At 34.6% G+C, this 12706-nt stretch overlaps 1 protein-coding gene across 1 annotated transcript in view; it reads left to right on the forward strand.

Moving 5' to 3' along the window:
- The window catches only part of rbpjb (recombination signal binding protein for immunoglobulin kappa J region b), a 129155-nt gene that overhangs the window by 93139 nt on the left and 23310 nt on the right, over positions 1-12706 (forward strand). The window contains exon 3 of the mRNA XM_056462278.1: positions 814-909. Coding sequence (XP_056318253.1) covers positions 814-909 — 96 coding nt within the window. The remainder of the gene's footprint in view (positions 1-813; positions 910-12706) is intronic.

Here is a 12706-nt window from a genome sequence, read left to right on the forward strand (position 1 = left end):
ATGATTGTCTCATTTAATAAGTAATATTGTGTTATTGATTGTCGTAATTTCTCAATACATTTATCTGCAGTGTTGGGCTAGTTACTGAAAAATAGTAACTAGTAACAGTTACTAGTTACTTCATTCAAAACGTAACTCAATTTTTTGAGCGATTACTTTAAGTAACTAATTTACTTTATCGATTACTTTAACCTTCCAGCCACAACCCATTACTGGGAAACACCTACACACTCTTGCATTAAACCATTAGAATTACCATATTTTATCCATAAACAACTGAAGATAAAAATTGTAGTTTATAGCTACTATATGCTATACAGTTATAATAGCTTATACAGTAGTTACTAGTTCTATTGGATGCAGATGCAGCAGATTGATTTCATGGCACCAGGTTAAACCTTCTGGCACATTTACAGCACTCAAATACATTTAAAAAAAGTAAATAAAGAATAGACTTTGGCCTGTTGATGTGTGTGCGCCGTTGAATGTAAGGTTTCTGTATTTATGACCACATCACAACAAACGCATCATATTGTAATGATAACAGAGTTAACATATTTTAAAAAATAATGTGTTACAGTATTAGTTACTGTCAAAAGTAATGCAGTTACAGTAACTCATTGCTAGTAACACGTTATTGCCCAACACTGTTTATGTGTGGATACCGTTATGTTATCTTACGCTGCTTGATGAGATGTTTGTTCTAGTAGTACTTCGACTAGTTGACTGGTAAAAAAATGTTTTTTTATCTGTTTGAAAACATGATTTCTTAAAATTCCTTGTCTTATGTATTTCCTTTCTTTGATTTTTCAGGGAAGCAATGCGGAATTACCTGAAGGAACGAGGAGACCAAACTGTGCTCATCCTACATGCTAAAGTTGCACAGAAATCATACGGCAATGAGAAAAGGTAAATGGTGGCTACCATCCATGAGGAATTCATGAGGTGAAATGTGAAATGCTTCTTGACCTTTTACTGGGTGTAAATACAGAATGTTTGCAACACTGTTTAAATATTTAATCTTGGGAGCAAAAAACATGTCCCATATGAATTCCTTTATGCTGTCAATTTATTTCCTAAATGTTTATGCACACCAGGGCAATGGAGTATATGGACACAGGCTTTTAATTTTAGCCAGCCTCTGTGCTTCCGGTGAACTGCCTTTCCATTATAAAATTGCCGTGATTTATTCATTTATTTTCTTTTGAAAAATCAGTGATCTTCACTGCCTGATGGATATACAATATAAAGGCAGTTTCAGACCAGATAAGAAGCACTGCATTCAATTCCATTATCCCCTGCTATATCTTTAAAATATGACAGTTTATTTTACCCCAGTATTTTCAATGGAGGTTCTGTGCTCGTCTGCTGATGCTGACGGTAGTAGCAGTTATGCGGTTTTTCATCTCATTTTACAACTAAATGAATGCTTAAGTTTATTTAACTAAGTGTATTGTAATTACATTACAACATCGATGCTGTAAAAGGAACCTCATGAAATTGAAAAGTCACATTAAGCTTTCACTGGAAGGTTATCAGTGGCTTAAAAACACTAGCACTTAAGAGATTTTCACTGGTGACGACTAGGCAAGAACCAAATATTCCGCTGCTGAAAATTATGTGCTAAAATTGTATTTTTTGTTCTAAAATATGTGCTTTAGTATGCCGAACTCATTGCACAATCTGAAGTGACTTTTACACTACGTAAAATGAAAATGAAACCCATTCATTTCAATGGCTTGTGTTCATGTACACGTAGACTTAGCTATGCATGTAAAATGTATGCTCACCGAAAAAGTAAAGCTTTCTCAAATTATTCAGACAGGTAATTTCTATATTGTGCATACAATATAGAAATTACCTGTCTGAATAATTTGAGAAATTTGTTTCTGCTGCTTGAAATAGAGCTGCTGAGTTGTCATTAAAATGCTGGTAAAATGACACCCCTTGACTCTTTCACTGGCATTTTTTTTACTGCCAAGAAAATGGGTTTGTTTTACTGTCTTATATTTTTGAGTTAAATCTAAAAGGTCTTACAAAATTACTTTATTTTGCTTAATACAATAATAAACAATTAATACAAAGCATTTCGGTTTTCAGCCTAGTGCATCCAGAATTGATTTCAGTGCATTTTAGCAATGAGTAGAGTGAACATGTACAGTTTAAGTAACAGCTCTAGTGAAGAAATTATTTTTTTAAAGAATTTGAAAGAAAAAAAAAAAAAGAAAAGACACTGATATTGGATACTTGACTCTTTGTGTTTAGGCACCAAGAAACAAGTAACTCAACATTCACCTCGCGCCAATGCATTTTTGTTGTTAGAGATGTGTACTCGTGTAGACTCGTGTAGTTTTGTGCTTGAGCACCACCAAGTTGTGTTTACTGTAAGTTCATCAGATTCAGGCACATTAGCAAACATGTCAATCTCATTAGTCGACCATTTCCATTTTTAACGAGGTGCGTCAAATCAAACAAATGAGCCTAAGGGCAATCGTATTATTCAATAAAATGAAAATGACATTTTTTTTTGCCTGCCGTTTAAGGTATTGATGTGCACACTCACCTTGGCACCTTGACTTTCAGTCATGAGATGTTAAATGCTGGTTAAATGTGCGAGCAAAAATCATTTCCATGTGGATAGGCCTTAAAGGGATATTAATTCATTGATTTTCCTTTGGCTTAATCCCTTATTAATCAGGGGTCACTACAGCAGAATGAACCGCCAACTATTCCGGCATATGTTTAAAGCAGCGGATGCCCTGCCAGCCGCAACCCAGTACTAAAAAACACCAATAAACTCTGGCATTCATACACACTCATACACTACAGTCAATTTAGTTTATTCAATTCATCTATAGCGCATGTCGTTGGACTGCGGTGGAAACCGGAGCACCCGGAGGAAACCCACGCCAACACTGGGAAAACATTCAAACTCCCCTTAAAGTGTTGGTTCACCCCCAAAAATATGTATTTCTTTCAGCATGTCGCACTTGATCATGCTGTTGGCATATACATCGGATGTGCTTAGGTGTTGTTTTAATCAGATGAAGTCACATATGGGCATCTAGGGTATACACTGGGTATAAAAACTTTACACACACCTGTTAAAATTCAAGGTTTTTGTGTTGTAAAAAAAAATCACAATAAATTATTTTAGAACTTTTTCCACCTTTAATGTAAACTATAACCGGTCCAATTTCGTAAAAACAAACTCAAATATTTTAGGTGTGGGGAACTAAAAAAAAAACTGAAATAATGTGGTTGCATAAGTGTGTACACCTTTAAAGGAATACACAGAGCCTATGAATGTGCACCCTATACTGACACCAAGGAGAAGAAACTGTTGAATAAATTAGTTATTTTCATTTTATTTCCACACAAAAGTCTCTCATAGCTTCATAATATTCTGATTAAACCACTGTAAAAGCTTGGACTTGGAACAAGTCAGGACAATTACTGTTTAAGGAGGATCAGGGAGCTCTCGGATTTCATCCAGAATATCTTCAGTTGTATTCTGAAGATGAACAAAGGTTTCAGTGGATTGGAACGACATGAGGACATCTTCAGATGCACAGCCCTCTTCAGATCACCTCACAGATTTTCAATAGGATTCAGGTCTGGGCTCTGGCTAGGCCATTCCAAAAAATGTTCTTCTGTTGAGGACATTCCGTTATTGATTTGGATGTGTGCTTTGGATCGTTATCATCCTGAAAGATCAAGTTCCTGAAGGTTTTCTTCTAGTATTGACTAATATTTTGCACTGTTCATAATTACCTCCACCTTTACTAAGACCCCAACTTCAGCTGAAGAAAAGCAACCCCAAAGCATGATGCTACCACCACCATACTTCACTGTGGGTATGGTGTTTCTTTGGTGATGTGCAGTGTTGTTTTTGCGCCGAACATGCATCCAGAATATCTTCAGTTGTATTCTGAAGATGAACAAAAGTTTTAGTGTATTGGAATGACATGAGGGTCAGTAATTAATGATAGAATTCTCCTCATTTTTTGGGTGAACTATCCCTTCATATAGGTATTGGGCTTTTTCTTAGGAAAGAATTAAGTATGATCAAGAGCTTAAGGGATAAGAAAAGGAAAAAGAGCATTTCAGAAGGCCAAAAAAGTGAGAGGAGACTCTGATAAGAAAAGAAACCAAATAATGACAGGAAAAAGAAAAGAAATGATTAAGGAGGCGAGGTGATCTGAGACATGGATGTGAAGGAGAGAAGGTCAGCGGAAAGAGAGACAAGATGATCACTGTAGAGAAACACTGTGTCTGGGGAGCTGATGTCGCGGTTACAGCTTGATCGGCCTCATTTGGCAGAGAGACAGTGCTGTTATTCGTGAACAGCACAGCCAAAACCTGGACACATGTCAAGAGCGACAGAATGCCAGATGAGAACAAAAAAAACAACACTGCGCTCTTCGTGAAATCATATACATGTGTTCTGTAATCAGAGATGCTTTATGACTAGGAAGTGTATCATTTAGCTTCAATTGAAAATGAATGTGAGGCACTTAACTTGTTGCACCAGTTCTACTTCTTCGCATGTCCTTGTGACCCCGTTCATTTTTAAAAACAGCTAATGGTTACTCAAGCTCATATGCAGGGGAAGGGATTTGATACCCCCCAACCCCTGAGTATTACATTTTTATTGTTTTGCTATGAACATGAAAGATTGCTCTGATTATGTGGTTTCTTGATTTTAACATTTGCATTTATTTTGAACTAACATTCATATTTACTGTTGTTGTTTTTTTTTTTGGCTAGTGCCCTATAAAGCCTTATATGAACTGCACAGTAACTACAGAGCGATGCATTGAAAAGCTACCCTCAAAACTCCAGTAAACCGCATAGCAATGTTCAAACAACCATGATACAACAAGCTTCCAATTACATAGATGTGCACTGAAAACCACCTAGGTCATTCCAGCAACCACACAAAACACTCTGGCAACCACGTAGCAGTGGTCTAATGCAACCCTGTTCCTGAAGGCACATCAACAATGCACAATTGAACAATTATTCCATAAATACACCTGGCTTATCAGCTTGATAAGAGCTGAAAGGGATGGGACAGATTAGGGAGACATCAAAAATGTGTACTTTTGGGGCTAGGGAAACACTGCTCTAATTTAATTTACTTACATTTGCCTTACATTCACATTGAATCATTTGGAAAATTCTTTTATCCCAAGCAGCTTACAAATGAAAACCAAAAAGCAATCAAAATCAACAAAAACAATATGTGGATAGCATGACAAGTCATCACAGTTGGTCTAAATAAAATATGCAAAGTTATGCTATGATAATAAAGTAGTGTGCATATAAAGTGGATGGAATGATAGATAAATTGATGGATGCATAGATGAATGGATGGACTTGTAGTAATTGGGAGCAATATCACACGAGTAGCAATGCGACGTGGCTGTATATCGGCACTAGTGGGAGGTGTGCATTGTGCATCTTAGTGTTCCACCAGTGATGATATACAGCCATATCGCACTGCTACAAGATATTGCGCTTATACAACAGAGTCTCAAAACCCTTTTGTATGAGGAACTACTTTCTTCCGCCATTCCTTCACATCTGCAGCTAATGCCAGAACAGCAGAAACCATTGCTACTTCACCAATGTCACTTTAGAGCTAGTATTTGAATGATTCTCTAGCGTAATGTCTAAAGTGATGACAAAACAGGTGATTTTGCTCACACTTTAAGATTATAAGGCTGAACAGCATGAAATGACATCAGTCCACAGAGATTTCCCAGTGTTTCTCAGTTGCAATCAAAATATCACAATAATTATTACTAAAAAAGCCAAAGTAAATCAAACACTACCAGATTACTATGGTATAAATACAGCACCACAACATACAAAAGAGAGAGAGATCTACTTACAAAGTCACTTACCAGTTTTATAATGATTTGATCATCTGTAGTTTGAAATTACACTGAGTTTCTTCTCTAAGGGCTTATTATGCGGTCTCTGTCGCCATCTTCTGGCAAAGCATCAACAGTCTTTGCTCTGCTCAGTATGACAGGCTGATGGATGCCGATGTGCTGAATCTCAGAAATTATAAATATATCAAATAGGCACTATCCTTATAAATAAACTGCATAGTTGCAATCTAAACAATTACATTCTCAACTAAAAAAGCCTCAAAAGCACATTATGTTGTCCAACAGCTGCAATAATTGTCAAACTGTAGTGTTTATTGATCTGCAGTCACTCTATGTGGGCAGAGTAATACAGAAGGGTGAGGAGGCTGTAGGAGTTTTGATTTTGCAGAATATCGCACTGCTATCAACCAATCGGATTCGTGAACCAGACAGAACGGTTGTGTATATGTGTATTGCATTCCAATTTGCTGAAATAATGAAAGAGAAACTCCATGGTAGTGTATTCACGGCTTTCAAAAATAGGACAGAAATTGTGTGAGGCTGATGATGGCAACTAGAAGACAGAACAATGTCAAATGTATTGTCTCCCCCTAGATACTGCATTACAAACACCTCACATAAATGTTTACTATTTTTTAGTAATTTAATGCAATGATGATATAATACAAAGTATAGCTTTATAAATGTACATATATTTTTTATCATAGGTTTTTTACATGTTTTTCAAATTATAATCTTCTTTGGAAGATTTATTAAAAGATGTTGATGACTATTATGCTTCATCTGTGTCTTATAAAAAAGGTGTTAGAAGGCCACAGCAACATTATTGTTATTATTAAAAACCTGAGTGCTCTGGCAACAACCTGGGACACCACTGCGACCATATTGCAGTACCCTAATAAATAAACTACCAGTGTTGGGCATGTTCCTTTAAAAGAGTAATTTGTTATAGTTACTTCTCACAAATAGTCACTGAGTTACATAATTTTAAAAGTAACTAGTTACCATGGAAAGTAACTATTGCATTACTTCAAATTTTATTACTTTAAATTTCACAAATCTGATTTGTCAAATGACTACAAGATAAATATAAAACATTGTACACTAATCTACACTATTTTAATATTCTCATAGAACAATGTGAGAGACGTCAAATCCAACATATCATTATAAATATTATCATTACTATAGTTGCACAATAAAACACAATAGAGGGTTTAGAAGTTCACGTTATCACCTGCGTTCTTAGCAGCTAATTTGTGGCGGCATGTGACAACATGAGGTGCTTCATTAGATTAGAATTACTTGTCACTGACGCAGAGAGAATCTATTTTTCTTGGGCTTACGTTGCTCTATACATAAACATTCTTGTCTTTCACCTCAATGAGGGAAAAGTAGTGCTTATATTTCCAGTTTTTAAAAAAACTACATTTAAACTCCTGGTCGTTGGTGTGTGCAACTGACTGTGTGTGTGCTTGTGTATGAACGCCCTCACTACTCTGCCTCTGATTGGCAAACAAAGGAAATGGACTCTATCGCGTACTTATAGCTACACCACGTTTACAGACACACCAATTATCACTGGTTGGTTATGTGTCCCACCCCAGCAGCGAACACACACACACCCCAGAGAAAGAGAGGTCCTATGGCAGAGAGAGAGACGCTGCTCACATAAAAACCACTTCAATGTTCTTAATTATAGTAATGCACATTTTATTGTCAGTAACGGGGGAAACAGAAATTCATTTGATTACTCGTTGGTGAAAAAAGTATCACCATTAATAAAGTTGTTTATTCATAGCGCCATTATTCCCATCACTGCTTAGGACACCCTAACAACACCCTAGAAAACTCCAACAACATGCTACCAATATGACTTTATATATTCATTACATGATATAGAAAAAACCCTATTTAAAAACCTTTCTATTTAGAAACTTGTGAAGAGGTTTGGCGCATGTTGCATTTTAACTGTTTGACTTATTGTCATGAGAAAAGACCACAATGCAGCACATCATATTATAAACCTATATAATTAAAATGCAGACTTTGCAGTCGGATAAATGTGTTAGACCACGCTGGATTCTCATGCATTGTTAGAATTAATTAAAAGGTCCAGCTAGTGCGTAAATAGCCATTCCTACTCACATTTTCTTCTTGGTGTGTTTTAATTTTAGCCCATGGCTCATTGTAGGAAAGTTGTGGTTTTACATGGTGGTAATGATTAAAATGACGTCATAAATGCAGAGAAAATGAAACCAATGCGTTTTATTTAATAAACTCACAAGTCTGGTGGTCCTGACTAAGATTGAAACTTTCACTATTAGGATGTGAAAGCAGTCTTCAGACACCTCTTTTCCCCTTTCATCTCACATAGTTACAATAAATGTTGATCAGCATAAATAAGTGAGACTTTCATGTACAGGTTAAAGAAACCACACTTTATTTATTATTATTTTTTTAAACTAAGCTCGTTTAATAGCTCCCCAGAGTTTTAACAGTTGAGATTTACAAATTTGAGAAAAAAATTTCCTCTTTAATGCTTGACTCTGTTACGTTATGTAGTAAGCCTGACCGAAAATGAAAAGTTGCAGTTTTCTACGTCGATATGGCTAATATTTTCATTCTGGTGTAATAATCAAGGAACTTTTCTGCCTTACCATGGCTGCAGCAGGCACAATGATATTATGCAGCATTGTTATTTCAGTAAAGTTTATTGTTAGATAATTTAACTACAGAAGAGACCAGCTTCAAATAGGAAAATTATCGAAATTCTCTGGTCATTTTTGAGCGATATGCAAATTAATTTGTAGTGGTATAGGGTGTAAAGTGCCAGGTATTATGTTTTGATGCAAGCGATCATCATTGCGGTTTGCAAATGCACCCCTTTTCAAATCCACTTCTTTTCTTCTTCTTTTTTCCTCCATTACATATCACATCTGAAAAACCTGCTTTCAATAAGAATGAAATCTTAAAAAAATAAATAATGAAAAAAAAAGTTACAAGTCCCTCCTGAGTGTTTAACAAGTAATATTTATAAAAGGAATATACTGTACAGTTGAAGTCAAAATTATTAGCCCCCCTTTGAATTATTATTATTTTTTTTTTTTTTTTTTTGCTATTGCTACATTCATACCCTGAAAGTTACCTCAGTTTTTGAAACTGAAGTTATCTGAGGTTATCTTCTTAAACAGACCCTGGTACAGTTGAATTATTAGCCCCCCTTTAAATTTTAATTTTTTTTATATTTCCCAAATGATGTTTAACAGATTCAGGAAATTTTCACAGTATGTCTGATAATATTTTTTTCTTCTGGAGAAAGACTTAATTGTTTTATTTTGGCTAGAAAAAAAAAACAAACATTTTAGGGTCAAAATTATTAGCCCATTTAAGCTATATTTTTTTCGATTGTCTACAGAACAAACCATCGTTATACAATAACTTGCCTAATAACCCTGACCTGCCTAATTAACCTACTTAACCCTTTAGCTGTATAGAAGTGTCTTGAAAAATATCTAGTCAAATATTATTTACTGTCATCATGGCAAAGATAAAATTAAAAATGAGTTAATAAAACTATTATGTTTTGAAATGTGTTGAAAAAAATATTCTCTCCATTAAGCAGAAATCGTGGAAAAAAAGTCAACAGGGGGGCTAATAATTCAGGGGGGCTGAAAATTGCAGCAATTTTTCACGTTTAGTTATTTTCCATTTGGTGTTAACAACATCTTATAATTAAATTCAAAATAGAAGCCATTTTTATTTACATACGTGTGGAAACTACATGTTGTTGTTGTTTTTGTCATAAAATAAATTAGTACAAGTTTATACTTAATTTATACTTAAGTAGTGCGTCAATGCACTTGAACAAGTACAATAAAAAACACCAATTTTCCTTAGTTTGATTAGTATATTTCAGCAAGTTTAATCTATGTAGACTAAAAATATAAATATATGTGTAACACTTTTTTATACAGTATGACTATACTATTAAACCTACACTGTAAAACCCAAAAAGTTAAGGTAAGTCAAACCATTTGAGGAAACCGGTTGCAACAAACCGTTTGAGTTCAAAAACTAATCCTAATGAGTACTGTGAACTTAATCCTTTTGAGTAAATGAAGCAATTTGAGCACAGTAAAACCCAATAGATGAAGAGAACTCAAACCAATTGAGTACTGTAAAACCCAATAAGTTTAGGTAACTCAAACCGTTTGAGGAAACCGATTGCTACAAACCATTTGAGTTTAAAAAAAAAACTGTGAACTTACTCCATGTAAGTTGAAGTAATGAGGTATTTAATTAACTCGTTACCTTCAACACTAAGTTCAAAACCCTTTTCAAATGAGAAGAATGAACTTTCAGTAAATTTTGAGTTAACTACACTCATTTCAATTGATAAAGTTGACTGTTGGGTTTTACAGTAGTAAGTACTTTTAGCATAAATACTTTTTTTATTGTGGGGAAAAAAGCTACTCATGAGATTAAAAGAGTTTGATTGTACTATTTAAAGATTCCATTTACAAAGTTAAGTATATAAACGGAATAACAACATATAGCTGCAATAGATTGGAAATGAATTATTTAATATACAAGCTACTGGTCAAAAGTTTGGTCAGTTTTTTTCTGTTATTTTTTGTTAATAAAAATTCAAGGCTGCATTTGTTAAATGTAAACATATTGTTAAATATTTATTAAACATTTTAATAACTGCTTTCTTATTGTATGTAGTTTTAAATGAAATGATTACTCCAGCCATTATTGCTTTATTGCTTATTACCATTAATAATACAATCTTTTCTTCTGGAGAAAGTCTTAATTGTTTTATTTTGGCTAGAATAAAAGATATTGTGCCCAGGGGAATCTGAATTCTTAATTCGGGCTTGTGTAAAATGATTTCCTTTTGTGTGTGTGTCTGTGTGGAGTGTTATTTTAAACACGACATGGTTCGGGTCTGTCCCCTAACTCACGTCTACATCGTGTTTCAGTCTGACTGGATGTGGAAGTAATGTTATTCCCCTTGTATTGCACCAGTTTTCAGATATTAGCTGCAGGTCTGTGTCACGAATATTCCCCCACCTCACGTCTAGACGGGTTTTCTCCAAGATGTGCGGTGAACTGAAAACGTAGACTTCGTCTGTATTCAAGGTCATGCTGACTGATATCTATTTGCTACAGCATCATAACATCGATGATCTAGTCCACAATACACTCTCGAGATGAGCATACATAAAATTGACCATGCTAAACCAGAGTTCCTCGGGTGTTTTTGGAGTCTGAAATGTACCTGATGATTAAGTTTGGTTGAGTTGATGTTCGGCGTGTTTCTGATTGACCGTCTGGTGGCCGCTTGATGCTGGTGGTTTCATGCGTTTGGAGAGCGGCAAGTGTTGTGCACCAAGTGTTTTGCTGCCATCTAGAGTTGATCTGAAGTATTTTTTCTTTTCATTTAAATTTTTTTTTATTAAAGAATGAAAATATACAACCACTATCAAGAGATCAATATAAGAGAGATACAAAAGAGGGAAAATACAAGCTACATTAACTGCAGAAAGAAAAAAAGACTAGCAAAGCAAAGAAAGCGATAAGTAAATTAAAATAGTATAAAAGTGTATGAAAATAAATAAATTAAGAGCATTACAGAAAAGCTATCTAACTCAAATCAGAGTCAATAGACAACAGTTCTTTTTATAGAACCAAGAATCTGACACATTTTTTGTTGTTACACATACAGAAAGATTTGAGCACTGAGACAACTTCAATCAGAAAATGTCAAAAAGTAGGGATTGAAGCCATGCATTTTTGTTCATTCATTCGTTTTCTTTTCGGCTTAGTCCCATTATTTATCTGGGTCACCACATCGGAATAAACCGTCAACTTATCCAGCATTTGTTTTACACAGCGGATGCCCTTCAACCTGCAACCCATCACTGGGAAACATCCATACACACTCATTCACACATATACACTACGGACAATTTAGCCGACCCAATTGACTTATAGTGCATGTTTTTGGACTTGTGGGGGAAACCGGAGCACCCGGAGGAAACCCACGCCAACACGGGGAGAACATGCAAACTCCGCATTTTTGTTTATGTATAAAAAAGTTTCCAACCAAAATAAAAAAGTTGAAGATAAATTATTTAGATTTATGAGCAGATTGTGAGTAATAACAATTAATTTATTTTAAACTAAAAGATTGTGCAAAGGTAGGAGGAGTGTTTAAATAATGATACAGGTCAAACTAAAATTTCTGAACAAATTGATCTGAAGTAATTCTGATATTTAATGGAATGTGTGACACACTGTTGTGAGTGTAATAAATAATTGTGTTCATAATTGATTTTCTCTCGCACTAATGTTTCTGTTCTATTATGTTGGCTTTTAGTAATTGATTAAAACTATTTATTTAATATCAAGTATTTCAGATATTAAATATTCATAAATTAATTATAAAAACTATAAGTTATGGATAATGGTGTTTCTCAGTAATATTTTTTCCTCTGGGGAAATTCTTTTTTGCTTTTAGTTTGGCTAGAATGAATTTTAGTTTGGCTTATTTAATCAATATAATTATTCAATGTTATCCAATGACTTTCCTAATTAATCTAACTTGCCTAGTTAACCTAATTAACCTAGTTAAGCCTTTACATGTCACTTTAAGCTTAATACTAGTATCTTGCAAAATAACTAGTAAAATATTATCTGCTGTCATCATGGCATAAACACAAACAAATGGCATATTTATAAATGTGCTGAAAATGTGTCTTTTTAACCTTAAATAGTAGGCATGCGATATGACA

This window comes from Danio aesculapii, chromosome 7 (genome assembly GCF_903798145.1).
Source record: "Danio aesculapii chromosome 7, fDanAes4.1, whole genome shotgun sequence".
NCBI lineage: Eukaryota > Metazoa > Chordata > Actinopteri > Cypriniformes > Danionidae > Danio > Danio aesculapii.